This window comes from Triturus cristatus, chromosome 2_2 (assembly GCF_964204655.1).
Source record: "Triturus cristatus chromosome 2_2, aTriCri1.1, whole genome shotgun sequence".
In the NCBI taxonomy this organism is placed as follows: Eukaryota; Metazoa; Chordata; class Amphibia; order Caudata; family Salamandridae; genus Triturus; species Triturus cristatus.
In genome coordinates, this window is record NC_140582.1 from 811,467,995 (window position 1) to 811,491,819 (window position 23,825).

At 52.9% G+C, this 23,825-nt stretch overlaps 1 protein-coding gene across 19 annotated transcripts in view; it reads left to right on the top strand.

Annotated features, from left to right (window-relative positions):
- Positions 1-23,825, top strand: part of FRYL (FRY like transcription coactivator) — a 2,516,714-nt gene that overhangs the window by 2,130,600 nt on the left and 362,289 nt on the right. For all 19 annotated transcript variants that reach the window (XM_085642132.1, XM_085642134.1, XM_085642126.1 and 16 more), the window contains one exon: positions 10,966-11,163. In XM_085642132.1, the coding sequence (XP_085498258.1) occupies positions 10,966-11,163 (198 nt within the window). The remainder of the gene's footprint in view (positions 1-10,965; positions 11,164-23,825) is intronic.

Below are 23,825 nucleotides of genomic sequence, written 5' to 3' on the forward strand. Positions count from 1 at the left end.
CATAGGATGGTTATCCTCTGAAGATCAGGAGAATGCGTAGGCTTTTGGGTTACACTTAAACCTAAAGCAATATTAACCCATATAAGAAGGCCACCCGACGGGCGGCCTTTACGTCCATATTGGTGGGAAGCTGGAACAAAGTAGGTCGTAAAACCCACTCGGTGCTTAGGTTCAAGGCACCACGTTTCCTGCAAAAGACAGATGTTATAAGGGTCCATAAAGGCATTCCATTCAGGGATTTCAAAATTACGGGCAAGCCCTTCTACATTCCAACTTATAATCTTTAGCAAAGGGACGTCAGGGGTAATCTCCCTTGGAGGGTTATCTACTGTGGCCAGAATGGACGCAGGTCCTACCCCCTCCGCAGTAGATCTATTTAGCCTAGGCAGTGGCTCAAACTGATGGTGATAGGGAGCTATTGCTACATCAGTCAACCTCCTGATTGGTGAAACATTTTGGATTGGCGAAACATTCTGAGTTGGAGGCAAGGGGATCGTACAAGATGGATTCAATTGATCCCTTACTACTTGGGAGTCGGAAATACATGGCATATACAAACTCTCCTCTAAAGGTAAAACAGAAAACGTTCCCTCTAGACATGGGGGACTAACAACCGAAGGAACAGACACTACAAGAAAAGAGTCGTTATGCCCCAAGACCTGTGATAAGGGGACCTGGGGAAACGGTTGGCACACGAGTCAATCTACCTCCTCAAGCCCAGCAAACCGATTCGAGGTGGAGAACCCATACCAATTTGTGCATGGGTCTTGAAATTTTTTGGGATGGCTCCTCCAGTTGTGGTGGTGTACTACAGACCAGTCCTCTTCCCGTGTGTATCTAGGACACAGTGGGTAAAAAAAGGGCAATGACCTTGGTGTAACAAGAGAACCTTCACCGGTAGGCCAGGAGCAGATGTAATGTGCCATGTGAGGGTCCTCAAAGGTCACCACTATACAGTCTCCGGGACTAGATTTCTTTGAGGGGCCCACCCAGGGGGTTCTGCGTACCATCAAGATTCTACTTCTCTGTCCAATTGGGATTGGTCTATTCACGTTAAGCCAATGGATTGTCTTGTTCTTCAGAGACTCATAGTTCTCATGAAGGCCACTTCCTAACTCGGGGACACCCGTCAGCACAACCACATGATCATTGGCCTCTGGGGGGAGATCAATGTAACCCCCTCTAAAGTTGTTCTTAGCGGGAGGGCTCTTAGATGAATGTAACGCCACTTCACTAGGAGGGGGACTACGCGGTGCACCAACATTGGATTTAGCTAATGGTTGAGGGATAGGACGCTTTAGAGCCTTAGGTATGGAGGCAGTGTTACTAGGATCCACACCCACAGTCCCTGATGTAGGAATCAAACGTGCAGTGGCAGGGACAGGAAGGGAGGTTTGCGGGACTTGAGGGGTTAAACCATGAGGAGGTGGCTCAACAACAGGAAAACCCTGGTTTTCTAGACTTCTCAGGCCGAGAGTGGCCAGAGCAATAATGCTCTTTTCCATCTCGAGCAGATTATTCTCAATGCGTGAGAGTCTAAGATCGAGAGGGGTAAGAAGTTTTTTGAGGGTTTCCCAAACTAGACCTATGAATTCTCCTTCATTACTTTCCCCCTTCTCTACGTGTAGGCCCTCAACCTCTAACTCCGTGACCGTAGGGGCAATCAAGGGAGCAGAGACTGGACCCTATTTAGCTCCCACATGATGTGGTTGTTCCCTGGGCACACACCCTTCTATAGAATTTAGAACCGGAGCACTAATCAAATTCGGGTATTGTGCAACCACAATTTTGTCCTTCTTGCGACCGTAAGCAGACCGAGAGGTGCATCTTTTTTTGGGATGATAATTTTTACTAATAGAGCGCCTGGGTGGAAACATAGCAGGGGTAGAATTGTTAGAACTAACATCCTGCTTAAAAGGCGTATTAAGAGAATTCATTGCACTATCCTGAGTCAATGGCTCCAAAGTAGGGGGTAGTATGGAGAGAACCGGGGAGTGATGAACGTCAACCTGTGTAACTACACAATGGGGGATAGCTGGGCGCACCGGGGTAACCGCAGTGGCTATATGGCCCAGGGAAGATTTTTTTTGACAAATCAATTACCTGGGACAGTCTCCTAGCAGATGCCAGTTCCAGGGAAACTCGAGTCTGGAGTTTAGAAATCTCGTAGTCTATAGCTGTGTTAGTACGGGTAATAAAATCGTCCATAGGACCAATGATTGAGGGACCGCTATTTGCGGCCTTGCTCCGTGTTTGCCTTGTAGACATAGCTTGGCAACCTCAACAACGGCAACCCCCTGACTAAACTGTGGGTATAAAATGATAACTAATTAACAAATAAGGAACGACAGAGCTGTTAAAATGATATGAAAGAGAGGGTAGCCCCGACCTGACCTCGCTGACCTCGAACGGCCTCAAACGGCCCGCTCTTTGCCCGCTCTTTGCCCCGGGCTGCGTCCCGCTCGCGTCCCGCTAACGCGTATAAGCGGGAAGCTTATAACAGATGGGAGGTCTGAAAGGGGGCGGGGCCGGGAAGAGGAGGCAGGTGTGCTGGGTGGAGCGAGTGACAAGCACCCTGGTCCTCGCAGTCCCGGCTGTTAGAACCCCTCTGGCGGCCTCAGCAAGATCAGCACAGCGTCCCAGGCAAACAGGTAGGTCCGGTGGGGAGAGAGAGCAAACTCCAAGGCGTCCCACAGTCAAGGGCAGCGAGTGGCACCTGCGAAGCGGGGGCCGCGAGCAGTAATAAAGGAGATGGAGGCGGGGCCGGGAAGAGGAGGCAGGTGTGCTGGGTGGAGCGAGTGACAAGCACCCTGGTCTTCGCAGTCCCGGCTGTTAGAACCCCTCTGGCGGCCTCAGCAAGATCAGCACAGCGTCCCAGGCAAACAGGTAGGTTCGGTGGGGAGAGAGAGCAAACTCCAAGGCGTCCCACAGTGAAGGGCAGCGAGTGGCTCCCGCGAAGCGGGGGCCGCGAGCAGTAATAAAGGAGATGGAGGCGGGGCCGGGAAGAGGAAGCAGGTGTGCTGGGTGGAGCGAGTGACAAGCACCCTGGTCCTCCCAGTCCCGGCTGTTAGAACCCCTCTGGCGGCCTCAGCAAGATCAGCACAGCGTCCCAGGCAAACAGGTAGGTCCGGTGGGGAGAGAGAGCAAACTCCAAGGCGTCCCACAGTCAAGGGCAGCGAGTGGCACCCCACAATTTGAGTTGTCTCTCATGGGTGGCATAATACATACTTCTGCCCATGGGGGCCCCTGGTGTACCTTTGCCCTGGGTGCCACTTTGCCACTGGATCCAAGCTATACTTAACTGGCGAGGTATTTGCATGCATTCCTCATCACCTTTTTGTGTGTAATACTGCATTTATCTGGGGAAGCCTGACTGCGTCCTGACCGTAGAAGGTTAATCCCCTCCCCCCCCCCCCCCCCCCCCCACGCCATTGGTCCTGCACCTCATTTGCGTCAAAACGCTGCAATGGATTTGAGTTTTTGATGTTGCCAGTGCATGATAAACGTTAATAAACATGTACATTCCGAATTACAACAAACACCACTGATTCTCTCTTTAAAAACCAATTCTGCCTTCCTATACTGTTTGACCTGGGATGGAATAAGTCTACTAATTCTGCCAACTTGTGGCTGTCTTTGCATCTCCTCAAGGTCAAGGACAGGTTGGATGCATAACCCTCCCCATTTTTGCATTTTCTGCCTAGAAATGGCCCACCTTCATTACTCCCTGTAATTCAAGAGGTATGCCATCACTGGATTTGGGAGGTTTTAGGCAGAGGTAGTCACACCCTCCTCCTGTGCCCTCCCTACACTGTAAAAACTAGAAAGACTTAATGACGAAACAGTTTGTCTCAGTTAGTTTTCCAGGTATGCTACCATGTCTGCTCCTTTCATGCATTTCAGTAGCACCACTACTTGCACATTGTTACCTGCAGTCTCACTGTCAAGTTTTCTGTCCTGCTTTTAAGGAATTGTACTCGTTCTGTGAGGTCTTTCGCTTGTTCCTGTAGTTGGTCAATGGTTGGTTTAAGATCCCAGAGCAGAGATTCGGTGTGTTTCATGCTGTCTAAAAGCTCCTCGTGCCCCTCCCCCCCCAGGCCAAGGTCCATGGCTTGCAGCCCCCTGTAGGTCTGGGAGACCATTCTTCCAGACCCAAGGCGTTCGCACCATGAGTGCTGGTTCTAGACATCTCTGTGACTGCAAGATGGACGTCAAGAAACACTTCTGTACTGACAGCCAGGTCTCGCGAACAGGTCACTTTACTAGTTTGGTTCTTCAGGACTATTTGGTCTAAGTCCATTACCCAGCCCATCCACCTACAGGTACTCTTTAAGCATCTATTCTAAGTTGAAAAGAAATCTAAGGATAGATGTATTCATCAGAAACACAAGCTACCTCCCTTCAGTGATGCTGATTGATTCTCTATTGAACTACAAATTCCTCACTGCCCTCCCATCTCCCCTGTCTGTGGAGTAGCCTCTTTTACATCTAAAACAAAGTCTCAAATTCGGTATTGGCACAAGGTCACCAATATTATGCCCAGCACTCTGTCTGCTGGGGCGGAATGAGAACAATGAATAAATCTGACATCAGCATACAGCTGTGGTGCTCATATATGTCTCCGCTCAATCACTTGTGCGGCTCACTGTTACAGTGAGCCGCACAACGCTACCTGTCAGCTCACAGGGACAAATAGCTTAGAAACATCTTCAGATGCAGTTTTGCTCCTGGGAATATTCTAAAGGTAAGCAATCTTTGTTTGTATAGACGATCCACTAGGCAAACATTTTTTCTAAAGGCTTGGAGTTTCCTCCTTGAAGTCTGCTAGGACTTGGTCCACCTTTGGTGGAGCACAGGATGCCTTTATGCATCTCTTCCCTAGGCCGCTCATCCACGGTACTGATGGAAGGTAAAGAGCAACTGAGCTCAGCTTGTACTGATTGCCAAGATTGAGCAGGAGGGTCTGGTTTGAATCTGAGCAGATGTCTTTCACTTTTGAGAACTCTTAGCGAGCACCTACTGTCCCAGTAGCAGTGCAACGTCCTGCACTCAAATGGCCACAACCTACGCCTCCATGCCTGAACTTGAGCAGAATCAGTTGAGTGATTTTGATCTACCATCATAGGAGGTGGATGTGATCCTGGCTGCTTGTTGCCCATCCACCAAGTCTAGATGGATAGTTTTCTGTAGACTTCTTTCATACCAACTTGCTAAAAGGCCTTACCTGCTAGACCTAAAGCACATTCCACAGGGGAAAAGCTATCACTATAGCTCTTCTTAGAAATGTTCTCTTCCAGGGAAATCCCCCTTAAAGTCATGTGCAACCCTCCCACCTTTCCAGACAGGAACTACTACAGGTTTGAACAATGTTTCACCCAGGATCCTCTAGTTTACGTAAAAATGGCCTAACCTAACTGTCACCTGTCCAGCATGATGGGATGCATGATGTTTTGTGAAGTTCTTTAAGTCATGGTACTAGCTTTCCCCTCATATGGTTTGCATTGCAGCCTTTTGGCTAAAAGTTTCACACATTCCCTTTGATTTTAAAAGAGAAAGGTTTGTGAAAGATTTTCTATGGTGACGTTTCTATCGGTGACTAACTTTTGTTTAATTGGTTTCCTTTTAAAAGAAAAATTACATGAAATGTGACCATTTTTACCCTTCCTCTAGGCTGCAAACATTTATGTAAAAAGAACTATTGATGGTCAGAATGCAGAACAATGGCATACATTCACCCCAGTACAGAGATCTGGGCCTAAATCCATCGTTTTTTTGCTCACCATGCCATTCCAGTTTGGACCCAGCCATATTCAAATCAGTCTTGACCCTGTGCCCAATGGGAACAGTCCAGCCCAAACTGCCAGGCCAGGTCCTCCCTGGACTGGAAACAAGCATCCTAGGACCGGTTTCGGGGTTTCACCCCTCTTCAGCCAGGATAGCTTGATTCCAGTGGCATGGAGAGCACGGGACTCACATCTGAGCATACCCGTCCCACTCAGGGTGACAAATGCAAGCCTGGTTGATGAGGGTTATGAATCCGAAACCGGTCCTAGGATGCTTGATTCCGGTCCAGGGAAGACATGGCTTGGCAGTTCGGGCTGGACTGTTCCCATGAGGCACAGGGTCAGACTGATTTGCATATGGCCATGTCTGAACTGAGGTGGTGGATTGAGCTAAAGAATGATGATGGATTAAACCCAGATCAGTTGACTGAGGGTGAGTGTTTGATTAGCTCAAGCGCTCTGTCCATCATCCCCTTTGGTATCGCTTTGTTTGCCCCAAGTTCGCAGGGTATGCCCAGACTTGGGTCCCTTGCTCACTTTGCCACTGGATTCAAGATAGCCTGGCTGATGAGGGTTATGAACACGAAACCGGTCCCAGGATGCTTGTTTCCGGTCCAGGGAAGACATGGCTTGCCAGTTAGGGCTGGACTGTTCCCATGAGGCACAGGGTCAGACTGATTTGCATATGGCCATGTCTGAACTGGGGTGGTGGAGTGAGCTAAAGAATGATGATGGATTAAACCCAGATCAGTTGACTGGGGTGAGTGTTTGATTAGCTCAAGCGCTCCGTCCATCATCCCCTTTGGTGTCGCAAACATGTATGTATCATTTTAAAAGTGCTCCGGGATCCCCACTCGTGTGTGGGACTATTCAGTGCTTATGATTTTGATGAGGATTCTCCTGGAAGAGAATTAAGATTACAGATGAGTAACTTTTCCATGGCAGTGAAGAAATTGTTCTTTTGCTGTGGAAGATAAAGATTATGGGGCAAAGGAGATTATTATTTTTTGTCACCTGCAGATGTAGTAGAAGTAGGAGATTATCGCTTAGGGCGATGTTAAACTTAGAAGAGAGCAACAAATCCCTATTGAGCCATTGACTGATCTATACTGAACGATAGGACTGGCCCTCTATGTAGGAACTGGCGAGTGAAGAGGCATTTCTTTGACCGACATGAATGCCAGCAGGATTTTGTGGTGAACAATATAGTTTGCAGAGCAGTTGGACAGGGTATGTGTGAAGGAAGAAATCATTGATCTGATAGACATCTAGCCGCAGATTCCTTAACTTAGAATATCCCCAGGCGTCAGACTGGATCCGGAATTTTTGCAGCAGCACCTCTGCGCCACACGACCCCGCCCTGACGTCATCCACGTACGTGAAGTCAGTGAGGTTATTTAAGTCCCTCCCGGCGCGCTGACGTCAGTTTCCTTCTTTTCCGCGTGCAGCGCGGATCTGGAGTAAGCGGTTCCTCTGGCCTGTTTTTAGGCCTTTATTTGACGCTTCGCGTGTGGAACAGTGTGCGATGCCTTCGGGCTTTAAATCTTGTACTTCCTGTTTGCAGCAAATGTTCGCGATGGACCCACATCTTATCTGTATGTGGTGTCTGGGCGAGCACCACAACTCCACGGACTGCAACGCCTGCCAACACCTCAAGCCGAAGTCCCGATGGGAGCGCCGGATGAAGCTTCTTTGAGCACGGCTGTCCTGGTCGGAGTCGTCTCGTCCCCTGGCCTCTTCAACGTAGTTCCGCCGTCGATCGCCCTCTGGGGCCCAGGACCGTCGGTCGCCACTTCTTGGTAAGTCGCGGCGCATGTCGCCGAGGTCCTCAACCTCATTTTTATCTGTTATCAGGGGCACTGGTTCCTGGAACATTCCGGACATGCGCCCCCGACAGTCGTCTCCCCTCTATCCACCCTATCCGGGTGCGGGGGCGACTCGGGCCCAGATGGAGGCCTATGCCGCTGCTCTGCAGGACTCCCTTGGTTCCTCTCCCGTCCCTGGGGCGACCTCGGGGCCTCCGCACCTGTGGGGTCCCCGACGGATCCGCCTGTGGGTTCGCCCCCGGCCTCAAATGAGCCTTTGCCCTCCAGGGACGTTGGAGATGTGGTATCGTCAGGACGCTGCCCGGCTGGGTCTCCCTCTACGACCCATTGCACTCCTGCCGCGCCGCATAGTCCCGTGGGGCTCCCTGTGGCGTCGCAGGTGGTTGCTGGTGCTCAAAGCCTTGCTTTGTGCACGCCTTGGCCTTCTGGGCAGGCAGCCGCCTGTCCGGAGCCGGGGTCGGCGCCGTAGACTCGCCTCCCCGGCTCTGCCTCTGCTTCTTTCTTCGGAGTCAGAGCCTGTTGTGGTTGAGGCTGAGTCGGCGCCGATGCAGCGCCGGAGGCTTGCCTCCCCGGCTCCGGCGCCTTCTCCTTCTTCGGAAGGGGAGCTTGTCGTGGATTCGGGACCGACTCCACTCCGGATGGAGTTGAGTCGGCGCCTACTAAAGTAGTTTTGGTGCCACATTGACGCCAGGTTGTTATCTCTTCTCCGGAAGCGTCTGGAGAGAGGTTGGCGTCAGCCTCACGCCCGGCGACGCCGGATGTATTCTTGCTTGTGCCTCCCTTAGAATATATGGATCCGGTAGGATCCCCGCCTCCTCAGGAGCACCCGGCAGGCTCCTCGCCTCCTCAAGAGCCTCATCAGGACCCCCATTCGTCAATGGGGCTCCCCTCAGTTGGGCATTGGTTGCACCCTCACTGTCTTGGGAGGGTTAGCTTACAGCCCTCACCTACGGATGAGCTACTGTCCCCTCCTCGGAGGGCTACCGAGGCTGGTGCGGATTTTCTGAGAGTGGTCTTCTTGGCCACTCGGATTTTGAACATGCATCACCCTTTGGCACCCTTGTCTGTGGACGCTTTACTTGATGTCCTTCACCGTGGGTCAGGGAATGTGGAGCCGCTTCTGCCCTTTGAAGCGTCTCTTTATGATGCCGTTTTGGGTACCTGGGTTCGGCCAGCATCCGGTGGCTCGTTCCGTCTTGCACCGCCACCGTCCTGCTCCACATGATCCAGTCTGCTTATTTGTGCATCCAGACGTGCAGGGGTTTGTTTTGCTAACTGCCTTCCCTTCCTTGCCCCGGCTAATGCTTCCTCCCTCCCGGGAGTCCAGATGGCTTGAGTCATGGTGTCGGAACATCTTTGCCTCCACTAGTGCTACACTACTGTCACTAAATAGAGTGCGTGTCCTGGCTCGGGCTACCTCTGCCCTGTGGGACTCTGCAGAGTCTTTGCTCTCGACCAGCACTGAAGGCGCTCGTGTTGACCTCCTTCATCTTCTCCGGGATGACCGTGACCTTGCTGAGTTTACCATTCCCCCCTCCTTAGGCCTGTGTTCCTCAGGCGTGTGTTCTGGGGTGGTTCCTTTTCATTTAGCATCTTTTTGATGCGTTATGTGTTTTAGGCTGTTGGAAGCCTCAGGTCTTCCTTTCGCATGGTCGGGGGGTGATTACCCTTTCATTTAGCATCCTTTGGATGTATTATGCGTTTTAAAGAGGCAGTTAACCGACTGTGGCAGTGTTCCACAGATTGTTCCTCGGACTGTGGCTTGTCCTAATAGGTGTTCCCCGTTGTTGGGGTGTGCATACTCCGTGTGGGGTACTTGTTTGCTATTATATAGCTCTGTTTATGTCAACTGGGCCTAAGAGATCCCTTGGCCTCTATGCGTCTTCTGGTGCTCTTATCTGCCGTTTTACGGTGCTCAATGTTATGCCTTGGTGTCATCTTCTATACGTCATGGGTCATCTTGCTTATTTGCCTCATTCTTCTCCTTTGGAGGTTTTCGGGGTGTTTATCTCACTTTAAAGGCAGCTTCTGTCTGCCATTACTGCACTAGGTGTGTCCCTCTACAACCATGTGCATAGTCGTGGCTCTCTTCCCCGTCTTTGCTATATAGATATATATATATATATATATATATATGTATTTATATATATATATAAGTTCAATGGGTACTTTTCTTCCTACATCTTCGCCTCTCTTCGAGGATGCAAGGTCTGGTCCAATGTCTCCATGTGTCAGGGAGCTTTTAGTGATGCATGCGAGATTGCCATTAAAGCCCCTTTTTGCGTTCCATTTACTGGGGTGGTTCCCCAGTTTTACACTGCTCCCTTCTTCGTGTTCAGATACTGAACGATTCTCTCTTCTGGACAAGGGTTACTTGCCTTCCAGTCGGAGGGTGTGGTCTAAAATTCTGAGATTCTTGTTCCGTTTCTACGCCTTGGTACTTTGGTGCTTCTGCTGCCCCTTCCTTCGGAGGTGCTCCCTTCTTAGGTTCACCCTATATTAAATTGGCTGGGCATGTGGGACGGGTCTTCTGATGTCAGTCGTCCTAGGTCTACACCCTGCATATCTGTATTTCATGTGTTGGTTCTCACCTTAGTCTCCCAGCTGCCTGGTCGGCCTGGTCGAGCAGCCTTATGCTTGTTTTACCTATGCCACTTTATGGTCTCTGTAGCTGTTTGCTCTGTGCATGCTTCTGTGGTGGCCTGAATCATCGTGCTTCAGGTTGTTACTTTTTGTCACTTTTTGCCCCTGTTCCTCCTTTTGGGACTGGGTGTGCACTTGGCGTGTTTCTTGTTTCCGCCTGCACTTCAAACCGAAATGAGGACAATCTATTAGTTTGGATCTTTAACGAATAAAAAAACCATGAACATAAATAAAATAAAGGAAGGTTTCGAAGTTGTAATCCATGTTCTTTTGTAGTACTATGACTGGGTGAGGGGAAGGTAAGGGAAGAAAGTAGTAATTAAAGTGTCCTTGGTTGTTTACATAGATGGGAATAGATGGTAAGGATGAGTTTTATGTAGAAGATTTTTGCTATAATGTAAGGACATCAAGTAATAGTTTGTGGTGGAGTTTTGTGGTGTGAGCTGTCCACCATTGTGAAATAAGTACATGCATGCAATGGCAGCATCGTCTTTGGTTAAAAGTGGATGTTTGAGAAAGTAAATCTGCAAAGGAAGAAGATTGGCCTGCTAAAATCTTGTAACTACTGTGCTTACCACCACCTCATAGACCATATGGCTTGGCAATGATGCATAGTTTGTTTTGTCCGGGATATATAGGCCTATGGTCTTTCAAAATGTGATGCTTGTTAATGTGTAAATTCGTATATTAATAGAAATGCTCTTTCCTTTCAGAGTCCATACTGGAAAGAAGCCCTTAACATTCTGAAGCTGGTGGTGTCTCGATCAGCAAGCTTGGTTGTTCCTAGTGACGCTCCAAAGACACACACAGGAGAATTAGGTTCTCCTGAAATATCATTCGCTAAAATCTTCAGTTGTCCATCCAAAGAGCTTCCTGGAAAAACTTTAGACTTTCATTTTGATATTACAGAAGTGAGTAATAGACCTAAACGGAATCGAAGAATCATATTTATATGTTTATTAATGTTTTTTCTGAACACTCATCATAGTTGTCTCAATATACATTAAAGATAAGAGGGGCAATACAAATACAGTATAAAGTTGGCAGGCAGTGGAGCTTGCACCCTCCCTTTTCCATTGAATGCAGCACATGCGCTTGAAATCTCAAGCAAGACGTATGGAATGTGATTACCTGTACTGCATTCTAGGAGCTGTGCCAGGTAGAGACACAGGTGATGGCTACAGTGAGTAACCTGATTCTCAGAGCTGTGGTCTAAAGCAATTGAGAATCTCCTGGAGCCTGTGGGTCAAAATTAATGTTTAAAGAATGCATTAGTGTGCCCTTACCAATTTTCAGGAAGGGCATACCTTACCGGTAGCAATGGGGCTTTATCTGCCTTTGGAATGTTCAAGTACTTTCATATACACAGTAATTCAGAATAGGTAATTATTTCATATGCCTTCTTTTGAATATTCTGTCAGCATGACTTTTTATGTATGGCCCCATTGTTTTGAATCTCCCTGATAATCAAGTTAGAGCTCTTGGTGCTTCTTGAAATGAACAGCTTAACATTTTTTTACAGTACTAGCATCCATTTTAGGGTTGTATTTTTAACTATCACAGCAGAATTTATGGACATTGCTATTCTTCATATCTAGTATTTTATTATACATAATATGTGTTTTGTATGTTTTTCTTTGTGTTTTTTCTTGCCCTGTCTTTTAGTTCACAACTTTGTTTCAGAGATATACTTCCAATCAGTAATTTAGATGAATACCTCTAACTGCAGATTTTTCACCTTGTAAATATTCCCCCAGGCATCGGAATGGATTCTAAATCTCAAAACCACTACTCCTGCACTCTGGAAGTGACGAGCGGCGCTGCATATAAGCGCCACAGTGCTCGCTGGTGTCCGTTCCTATTTTCTGATGGATATTTTCAACTGCAGATTCCTTACCTTGTGAATAGGTCCCAGGTGTCCGAATTGATCCAGAAATGTTAAAGCAGTACTCCTTCGTGCCTCTAGGTGACTTTGTGTGGATGCATGCTGATGTTTCTGGATTTGACGAAGGGAGCTTCAAATAAGTGCCAATCCTGCACTCTGATTTCAGTTCCTTTATTTATGCGTCTTCAGACTTGGATCTAGAGCTACTCCTTTGTCTTTTAAGACTATTTGTTTCGAAAATTTTACCAGTGTCCTACAGAAAATGTCAATAGGGCTCAATACATATAGGAACTGTTGCAAAGAGAATCGGATAGAGACTACTAGCCGCAGATTCCTTCACGTAGAATTATCCCCAGGCGTGAGACTGGATCCGGAAACCTTTTTTGCCACAGCATTCCTGCGCGCCGGGGGCGGGGCGACATCACGCGACTCCGCCCAGGCGTCGTCAGAGTACGTGACGTCAGCGAGGTCACATAATACCCGCCCCAGCGCGCCTACGTCAGTTTCTTTCCTTTTCGGCGTGCAACGCGGGTCAGATCCTTGCTACCGGCCTGTTCGGGCCCCCTTTTTCTTCCACTTCTTTTTGGTGGAACAGTGTGCGAATGCCTAAGGGCTTTAAATCTTGCACGTTTTGTGTATGTTTTATGTCGGCGACGGACCGTCACCTCATTTGTATGTGGTGTTTGGGGGAGGAACATGGCACCACAGATTGTGCGGCGTGCCAACAGTTGAAGCCGAAGTCGCGGTGGGAGCGCCGGATGAAACTTATCCCGGCTTGTCTCTCCAGGTCGACATCCTCCCCTCGGTCTGCTTCGGCGAACGGCTTCAGATTCGGCCATGGTCGTTGTGAGAAGTTGGCCTGATGTATGATGTCACTAGTTATAGTGTACACCTTATATCAGTCCAAATACCCTTATGGTGATTGGTTGTAAAGTCAACCTTATAGACCAGCTATCCTAGTGGTAGCATGGACAAGAGCAGTCTTAGGCTAAACTCTGAATGGCATGTGAAGCCAGCTGTGATACCATATATAATCCCTTGAATACCAAATGAAAGGACACCACAACAGATATATATATAAAATAAAGTGTATTTATTCTAAGCAAACCCTCAGCACTCTTTATGAGATTAGAGGTAAGTACAACACAGTCTTATTTAAGCATACATTAAGTCACACAGGTAAGTAATACAGTTAGGCCCTAGGGGCCACGCAAACCATATACTAAGGAAGTGGTATAAGAACCACTGTCACGGAAATAGAATAGGCCTAGGCCTAGGGAATCGCTGGGGCTACACTATACTAGCGTTAGTTAGGAAGTGGGAGGCCCACGGGATTCGTGTGCAGAGTGGAAACACTCACGCGTAATGCGTAGAAGTCAATAGCAAAAGCACAGTTTAGAAATAGACAGATTTAGGACACTTCCGGAGTAGCTAGGAAGTTGAGACTTGAAAACTAGACACTAGGATAGTCACTATCCTGATGAGCACCGGAGTACCCAAGTTACCTAGCCCACAGGCTGCGGGTGCATAGGGGTGAAGTTTCGTAGCTTTCGTCGTCGACTCCTATGGATGCCTGAAGAAAGATGCTGACAGGCAGTCAGTGAAGAGTGTCCGGTGGATCCCAAGGCTGGGATCAAGAAGAGAAGAAACCTGCAAGCAGAGGGGACAGAGTCAAAGTCACTAGCCAGTGACCACGTGGGACCAGGAAGGAACCAGGCGATGTCGTGAAGATTTGCAGGTGAGGGTGAAGCTTGTCGCTGCAGCCAGGAGGACCAGGAAGCGTCGAGGACGACCAGGACCAGGAGGCGAGCTGTCCCACGAAGGCTCTTGCTGTCGGCGGCGTCGAAGTTGGACTAGGACTCACCAAGCCTTGGCAAGCGGAACCCACGAAGAACGGAGGACTTGCTTCTGGTGCAGACCAGGAAGGTCTGGGGTGCTTCTTCTTTGCAGAGAAGCGGGAGCCAGTCTGGAGGAGCCAAACCAGCGCAGAAGATTTCAGGGAGCGTCGTCACAAAGGCCACTAGCCAGCGGGCAAGCAACCGGACAGACGCGGCAAGCAGGAAAATGCTGAAGGGCCCCACGCAGGACTCGTGGAGTGTGGGGGGCTGATCTTCGGTGCAGATGGTGCTTGGGGGTGGGGCTTCTCAATCCCCGGTGCACAACTTCGAGGGTGCCTCAGAAGCTGCGCTGTAAGTTACTAGCCACTTTTCCCAGGTAGCCGGTCCCACGTCGCTCGTCGCCTCCACGGATCTCAGCTCTGCTGTGGATGTGGATCAGGGTCGGAGAAGTCTGGAAGTCAAGGCTCTGGTCGGGCTCTGCAGTCGGTTCCTCGTAGAACGTGGGCAAAGCAAAGGGTAGTCTCTTGATGGTGCCTGTTTACACAGGGTAGCCACTCCTTGGCTACAAGGGAGATTCTTCAGTCTTCTTCTTTCGTCGAATGTCGAAGGTCCAGAGTTTCTGTTCAAGTTTTGCAGGTTCAGGATAATCTAAAGTCTTGAGGCCCAACTCCCACTCTTATACTAATCTGGGGGGCTGGGATACCTGCTAGGTCACGCCTTATGGGTGGGACCTGGGAGGGGGTGGTTACACCCACTTCCCTTTGTCCAGTTTCGCGCCAGAGCTGGGGCTGGAGTGCCCCAGCGCCGGTTTGAACTGGACTATGCAAGGAACACCTTGTGTGCCCCAGGCATGTCTCATTCCTTTCAGCCCACCCTGCCCCAATACACTAAAGGCTGTCTGGGGAGGTGCTAGCACCTCCCCAAGCAGGAAACCTATTGTCCAGGCCTCCCTGGCTGGGATCACTCCCAGCTGCAGGAGGTCAGACTTGTGTCGTGGCAGCAGCATCCATTTTGTGATGCTGAGGCTTTGGTCAGAGGCTAACAGTGAAGTATGATTTTAACATGTCTTTCCCTCTAGAAGGGGGGAATAATATCCTCATGTCCAGCAATGGCATGGGGGTATTATTCCACAGTGTTAGACACCTTACACGACATGTTTCGATAAAGCCAAACCATAGTTACCATAACCGTCTAAGATTATAAGGCACTTTAAGAGTATATGGTAGGCTATATCATAGAACAGCTATAAGGACATGGTTCCGAAAGCTGCAGACAGGCTCAGCTCATGCTAGAGCACCATCTCACATGTTACCAAGCACTCTGCCTCCAGGATTGTTAAGGCCTGCCATAGGAGTGACTGATAGGTACACATGTGTCTATATGTAAGTTAGGTATAGGAATACTACACCTAAGCAAGGGGTGATTACACGACCTTGCCCCAGCTGAGTGATCAGCCAGTTGTGTCAAAATGGAAGGCCAGGCCAGGGGTGGCATAATACATGCTGCAGCCCCTGGTAGGCCTAGGGTACACCTATGCCCTGGGTACCTAGGGTACACTGTACAGGGGCCAAGAAGGTGATCCTATCCAAATGGGTTATGCACCTAAAGTACATAGTATTAATTTAGAGAGAGAACAGCAGGGCTGTGGGTCTGATTAGCAGGCCCACAGCCACATCTAAGTCGAAAACCAGATAAGCAAAAGCAAAAAGTGGGGGTGAACATAGAAAGCAGACCCTACTCTCCTACAGTCGTCATCCTCGCATTCTCCGATGTCACGTGAGCGTCGCTCCCTGGTGGGTAAGTGGACTCTCCGTGGGTGATGCGGCCCGCGTGTCGTCCTATCCACCGTTTCCCGGGCATCAAGAGCCAAATGGAGACATACGCGGCGGCTTTACAGGCCTCGCTGGCGTCTCCTCCTCCTTCCCCTCCTGGGGCATCAGCGGATCCCTCGCCCTGCGCAGGGCCCTCCGCAGCGCCGCTGGTGGCTCCGGCCCCAGCGCCGACTGGTTCGGATCCAAGCTTGGAGGATGTGGTGCTGTTGGGGTGCGGCTTCTCTGGGGCACCTCCTTCAGGCCACGGTGTCTCTGCCTCGCCGCAAACTCCCGCGGGTGTCCCTGTGGTGTCGGGGGAGGTCGCCAGGGCTCGGGTCGCATCCCTGAGCCCCTCTCGGTCCTTTGACAAGGTGGTCCTGTCTAAGGCCGAGGTGACGCCGCTACGGCGCCGGCAGCAGCTAGACCGTGCGGAGCCACAGGGGTCGGTGGACCCTCCTCGTCCCGCTCTGGTTCGAGGCTGAGGGAGGACCCCTCGTCCCTCTCTGGACCCATCTCGTCCCTCTCCACAGGCGGCTGGCTCGTCGGATGGCGAGTCGGATCGTCCCTGGCGCCGCCACATTGGTTGCCTAGCGATCTTTTCCTCCTTCTGGGCTGCAGCTGGCGGTGGTCTTCGTGCCACTCCCCAGGCCCATCTCGTTCCCCCGCGCAGGTGGCTGCTTTGGCGGGGGTCGGGTCAGCGTCATTCCGGCGGCGCCACAGGGCCGGTGCGGCTCCAGCTCTCCGCTGCGGTGCGGGGTGACTTGAAGGTACCTTGTCCGGCGACACCGGCTGGCACCGACGTCCTGCCTCAAGCAGCGGACTCTACGGCTCTGTGCAGGGGTCGTACCGCGGATTCGGCTTCGGACGCGACTTCTCCGGAGGCAGGCTGTATATTAGTGTTGTCCTCCCCGGAGACGGGTCGCCGTGTGGAGTCTTTTTCACCTGCATCGAAGGGCGACTCCTTGCCCATCCTGAGGCAGAGGTGTTTGTCGGAAGAGCGGCAGGTCCTTCATTCTTCGGCTCCTTTTGACTTCCAGGTCTGGCCCTTGCCCGTCTCGCTTGGCCTCTGGGACGGCCGCCTTAGTTTGCAGCCGTCCCCCACGGAGGAGCTGCTGTCTCCACCGCGGGCCCTACGGAGGCGGGTGTGGCCTTCGCTCACGCGGTGTCCACGGCTGTGGGCATCCTGCGCATGGGTGACCCGGTGGCTCACTTTCCGGCGGACCATCTGGTGGGATGGAAGTTTTACTTCCCTTTGAAGGTTCGCTCTTTTCTCCCTTGACAGGGTTTTGGAGGCGTACTGCATCAGGGGACCCGGTGCCTCAATATCTTCTGCACCGGTGCCACGAGACCCGGGGTGTCTTTCCCTTCACCCCTCAGCCCCCTTTTGCGGACTGCTTTTCCCTCCCTGCCGCCACTGTTGACTCCGCCGTCCCGAGAGACCCGCTGGCTGGATTCTTGGGGACGCAACATGTTCACCTCGACCAGCGCGACCCTGCGGGCCCTTAACACCTTGTGTGTGCTGGCTAGGGCCTCCTCCTGTTTTGGGGACTCAGCTGAGTCTCTGGGATCTGCAGCGTCCCAGGAGTCTGGTCAGGTGGACTTACGGCATCATGCATTGGATGGCTGGGAGCTCTCGGCGTTTATTTTCCGCTCCGCTCTGGACATCTCAGAGGTGCTAGGCCGGGCCATGGCTTCCTCAGTTGCTCTCTGTCGCCATGCTTGGCTTCGGGATGGAGTATTCCCTGAGAATATTCGGGAGCGACTCATCGACCTTCCATTTGATGGCAGTTCAATGCCCCGGCCGACTCAGCCATCCAAAGGCTCTTGGCAGGGCTCCGTCCTCCTCCTCTGCCTTATCCTCATCCTCCTCCGTCCCCTCCTCAGTGACTTCTGAGTTGGGTTGATTCTGGGCCTTCTTAGGCCGGCTGTTCTTGTGGAGTGTGTTTTCTGTCCATTACGTCCTTCCTTGGGACTTTGGCATTGTTGGCTGCTGGACGGCCCTTGTTTGATTGGGTGTGGGGTCTGCACGAGTTGTTACGCAGACTTGGCCCTGAGATTGGGCCTTCTGCTTTGCATGGGCTGCTTGTCAAGCCTTCGGCGGGCTTCTTTTTTCCCCGTGTCTCATTTGTTTTTTCCTCTGTTGCGGAAGTTGTTCCAAAGAGGGTTCCCATATCTTGGGACTTAACGTACCCTATGTGGGGTAGTGGTAGCTGTCATATTGCTTGCGCTCTGCTAGGTGTTCTGGTCGCCTGCGGGTGCCTGTTCTTCATGGCGTTTAGGTAGGTTGCTTTTGCTTCCTGAGGTCGTGTGCGCGGCCACTCGTGGTGGTGGCCTGGGCATCTCGTCCTCTCCCTGCTCCTGTCCTGATTTCTGGGATGATCCTGTGTTCTTCCTTGCCGGGCGTCGCCTACTTGGCCTTCCTGGAGCCTCGGGCTGTTCTCCTTACTTCTAGCTTTGACTACCGGCGCTTTTCTGGCTGGCAGGCTGCTCTCCATCTGGAGTGGGTTCGCCTTCTTTTCCCTATTTTCCTTGGGCCCTCTAGGCTGCTTCTTCTTTTTCTTCCGCTTTTCCTGTCTTGGCATTGGGCGGAAGCTATGCTGCCTTGTGGGGGAGTGGGGTGTTTCGGCCTCCCAGTCTGTGCCCTTGGTTCCTCTGCTGTGGGTGTATGAGCCTCTTCAGCCTTCTTTCCCTCCTACATCCCCTTGGGGTCGGTGGGGTTCTGCTTGTGGGGATTCCCTTGGCCTGGCAGGGGCGAGGTTCTACCTGGTCCACAGATCTGTTCCCCTATGTGGCCCTCTGTTCTGCATTAGCTGGTGGGGTCCTTTCGCAGACCCTCCTTCCCAGGGGGTATTGCTAGGGTATCTATTCTACGTGAAGGAATCTGCGGCTAGTAGTCTCGATCAGATGTACGAGTTACTTACCTTCGGTAACGCTATATCTGATACAGGTGATTCCAGCCTGCCCTTCCTCCCCTATTCTGCGAGGACCCTTGGGTTGGTCTTCGGTACTCGCCTCCCGGTGGGGGGCTGTCTCTCCTGTGAGTGCCTTCCTTGTTCTTGACAGGTGACTCCGTCTGGGGGCAGTTCATTCCTCCTTTGGTTCTTTGGAGGCTGGGGTTCCAGTGCTCCGGGGCTCTGCTGCTCTGGCTACTCCAGGTTGGGGGAGGGATTGCTTTCTATCCCTGTCCTCCCTCCCTTCCCTTCCTTTCATTGCTATCCTCTGATTAAGGGTCATCTGGCCAGGTCTTGCCCTTGTCCCTTGTGGGTGGTTGTGAGAAGTTGGCCTGATGTATGATGTCACTAGTTCTAGTCCAAACAACCCTTATGGTGATTGGTTGTAAAGTCAACCTTATAGACCAGCTATCCTAGTGGTAGCATGGACAAGAGCAGTCTTAGGCTAAACTCTGAATGGCATGTGAAGCCAGCTGTGATACCATATATAATCCCTTGAATACCAAATGAAAGGACACCACAACAGATATATATATATAAAATAAAGTGTATTTATTCTAGTCAAACCCTCAGCACTCTTTATGAGATTCGAGATAAGTACAACACAGTCTTAATCTGAAAGAAACACGTTAGTTAGATTCCTCACCTTAGAATATCCCCAGGCGTCAGACTGGATCCGGAAGATTTTTCGTCAGCAATACCCCTTGCGCGTCGCTAGGCGTCGTCTGCGGCTCCGCGTCCGTCGTCGGCGTCGTGCGCCGGGATGACGTCGTCGGAGTACTTAGACGCCGCCCTCGCGCGCTGACGTCAGTTCTTCTTTTTTCCGCGCCAGTAAGCGCAGATCCGGGAGAGCTACCCCTTTTAGTCTTTTTTGAATAAATCTTTTTTGATCATTTTTGATCCTTGTCTGTCGACATCTGGTGCCGGTAGGATGCCTGGGTTCAAGGCTTGCGAGGATTGCCATCGACTGATGTCGGTGACCGATCACCACCGCCGGTGCCTCTACTGCTTAGGCCCCGACCACGACGCGGAGTCGTGCAACGACTGCCAGGCCCTGACTTCGAAGGCTAGGCGGGAGCGGTCCCGCAAGCTTCTCGAGCTTCGCCACTCGGCTCCGCGTCGTGCGCGATCCCGGTCCAGGAGGAGGTCCAAGGATCGCTCGCGGAGCCCTAGCCGACGCCATCGATCGTCCGGCTCCAAGTCGTCGGGTAAGTCCAAACGCTCAAAGAAGTCCAAGAGGCGACACCGCTCTTCGGACTCCCCTCGCCGGTCGCGCGACTCGGCCGAGGGTCAGGGTGGTTCCACCCCCGCGGCTCCGGCGGAGCCGCAGGTGCCGCGTCCGCCCCCATACCTTCCGGTCCCTGGGACTGACGCGGCGCCGGCGGAGATCAGTGCCTTCCTCTCGGCCATGAGGAGCCTGGCCCCGCCGTCGACGCCCGCTGGCGCGCCTTCGGGCCCCGCGGACTCGACTGGGCGATCTTGCCTGCCGGCGGCCCCGGCGCCGTCGACGACTCCGGTCTCGACGCCGCAGGTCCCCGCGGGGCCCATGCCTGGGCCCCAGTCGACGCCGGTTGACCTAGTCACTCCTCCACCGGCGCCGACGCCTGAACCACCGACGCCGTCACCGGCGCCGCCGACGCCTTTGGCGCCGACACCGCCCCAGTTTAGCCCTCATCCGGACCCGACGCCGCATCCGACGCCGCTTGAGTCCTACCATCTCTACAGTCCGGTTCCGATCATTCCTCCTGTTTATCAGGAATCGGAAGAAGGGGGCGACTGGGAGGGGTTCGAGGACCCTATGGCTGTTCAGTCACAGCTTTCTCAGGACTGGGCAGATGAACTGGGGGAGGCCAGTGGGCTGGACACCTCGCCAGACACTGGATTCACTTCTCCTCCGACCGTGGCTTCGGAGGAGGGTGCAGCATTTTCTGTGGTGCTGCGCAAGGCGGCAGAGGCCCTTGGGCTCGAGTTGCCTGCCGTGGCTGTGAGGACTAACATCCTCACCGAGGTGCTTCAAACCTCAGCAAGCTCCACTGAGCCTCTGCTGCCGTTCAACGAGGCCCTCACTGACGTTCTGCAGGGCACCTGGTCCAAGCCCTCCACAGTTCCTCCTGTGGATAGGAACGTTGCCAGGCGCCACCGCCCTGCTCCGGGCGACCCCAGTTTCCTGTCCCAACACCCCACCCCCGAGAGTCTGGTTATCCAGGCCTCTACCTCCCAATCCTCCTTCCCGACCGCCCCGCCGGACCGGGATTCCAAGAGACTCGAGCAGTTTGGCAAGAAACTGTTCTCGTCCCTTAGTTTGGGCCTGCGGTCCTTAAATACCGCCTGTCTCTTGGACCGTTATTCCCATTCCCTGTGGGATACGGTGGAGGACGTGCTGCCCCTGTATCCGGAGGAGGTCCGGACGCGTCTTAACCAGGCTTTGGCCGATGGGAGGGATGCAGCACGGCACGCCATACGATGTGGGCTTGACACCACGGACTCGCTGGGTCGGGCGATTTCAACCACGGTGGCGCTCCGCCGCCACGCCTGGATGCGGTCCACGTCATTTTCCGGGGATGTCCAGACCACCCTCATGGACATGCCCTTTGATGGCACTCGCCTGTTTGGTGAGAAGGCGGACAGTGCGCTGAACCGCTTTAAGGACTCCCGGGCTACGGCCAAGTCCTTGGGCCTCTCGGCTCCGCGGGCGCACACCTCCGCTTTTCGCCCCTTTCGTGGCCAAGGAAGGGGCGCCTCCTCACGTCCGCAAAGCCACCAGCCGCAGAACCAACCTGCGCGCGGTCGCGGACGTGGCTTCCGCCGTGGCGGAAATGGAGGCCGACGTGGTCAGCCCACTTCCACCCCGGCAGCATCCGCCTCAAAGCCCTCCTAGTCCGAGCTTTCAGGCCCATACCACGCCAGTGGGCGGCAGAGTTCGCCATCACCTGCTCCACTGGCGGTCCATAACATCGGACAGGTGGGTGCTGCAAATCGTCCGAAGGGGCTACTCCCTCCCCTTCGAGACGACCCCTCCAGCCATGCCACCGCAGCACCACCGTATCTCGGGGGATCATTTGAATCTTCTCCGCGAGGAAGTTTCGTCTCTCTTGGCCAAGGGGGCCGTCGAACGCGTTCCGAGTCCAGAAGTAGGTCGTGGTTGTTATTCCCACTACTTTCTGGTTCCCAAGAAGGGCAAGGGGGGCCTACGCCCTATCTTGGACCTCCGGAACGTCAATGCCTTCCTCCGAAAGGAAAGGTTCAAGATGCTAACGTTGGCTCAGGTTTTAGCTGCCCTAGACCCTGGAGACTGGATGGTAGCGTTGGACTTGCAGGACGCATATTTTCATATCCCCGTCCTGCCGGCCCACCGGCGTTACCTGCGGTTCACGGTGGGCCAAGAGCACTTTCAGTTTACCGTGCTCCCCTTCGGCCTCACCAGTGCCCCTCGGGTGTTCACGAAAGTGTTGGCGGTGGTCGCAGCTCATCTGCGCAGATCAGGGGTTTCAGTCTTCCCCTATCTCGACGACTGGTTGTTGAAGGCGGGCTCGCCCCAGGCAGTCGTCTCCCACCTCCAGACTACGGCGGATCTCCTGCATTTGCTGGGGTTTTCCATCAACGTGCCGAAGTCACACCTGAGTCCCTCTCAGAAGCTCCTCTTCATCGGAGCGGTTCTCGATTCGGCGCAGTTCCGGGTCCATCCACCGGAACAGCGGGTCCGGGATATACAGGCCCTGATTCCCATCTTTCGGCCTCTATCCCGGGTTTCGGTCAGGCTAGTGTTGCGGCTTCTGGGGCTGATGGCCTCCTGCATCCTACTAGTGCATCACGCCAGGCGGCGCATGCGGGCTCTGCAGTGGGACCTGAAGTTTCAGTGGGCCCAGCATCACGGCAACCTGTCCGACCATGTCTTGATCTCGGAGGGCACTGCACAGCAGTTGCAGTGGTGGCTCACGGACCGCGAGTGGGTCAAGGGCAAGAGCCTCTCCCTTCCCCAACCGGAGCATGTCGTAGTGACGGATGCGTCCCTCCTGGGTTGGGGTGGCCATATGGGAGAGGCGGAGATCAGAGGCCTCTGGTCTCCGGCGGAGTCTCGTCTCCACATCAACCTGTTGGAGTTGAGAGCGATCCGGCTTGCACTGAAAGCCTTCCTTCCCTCTGTCAGGGGAAGTGTCGTGCAGGTGTTCACGGACAACACCACCGCCATGTGGTATTGCAACAAACAGGGCGGGGTGGGGTCGTGGACCCTTTGTCAGGAGGCTCTGCGCCTCTGGACATGGCTGGAACACCAGGGCGTCACCCTAGTGGTTCAACATCTGGCGGGCTCTCTGAACGCCAGAGCAGACGAACTCAGCCGCAGGTGCATGATGGATCACGAATGGCGTCTGAACTCCGAAGTGGCGCAAGGTCTCTTTCAGCAGTGGGGAGAGCCTTGGTTAGATCTATTCGCCACCGAAGAGAACGCGCAATGTCAGCAGTTCTGCGCGTTGGAATTTCCAAGGCGGCACTCGCTCGGCGACGCTTTTCGTCACGAGTGGAGTTGCGGTCTGTTGTACGCCTTTCCGCCTATACCACTTCTGCCCAGAGTGCTGAAGAAGATCAGGCACGACCGGGCCCAAGTCATCTTGGTGGCTCCGGATTGGGCATGAAGATACTGGTATCCCGAGCTACTCAGTCTGTTGACCGATCCCCCGATACGTCTGCCCCTTCGGGAGGATCTTCTGTCGCAGCAGCAGGGGACGGTCCTCCACCCGAGCCTGTCCAGCCTCCACCTCCATGCGTGGAGATTGAGCGGCGGCAGTTGATGCCATTTGACTTGCCTCCTGAAGTCTGTGATATCATTCTGGCAGCCAGGCGTCCCTCCACAAAGTCGGTATACGCCTGCTGGTGGAACAAATTTGTGGCATGGTGCACAGCAAAGGCTGTGGATCCCCTTTCCGCCCCTCTTTCTGAGGTTCTCCTCTTCCTTCTTTCTCTGGCCCGGCAGGGCTCTGCCCTGGGCACCCTGAAAGGTTATCTTGCTGCCATCTCCGCCTTCTTGCGGCTTCCTGATCAGCCTTCTCTTTTCAAGTCCCCTGTGGTTACACGCTTTCTCAAAGGCATTAC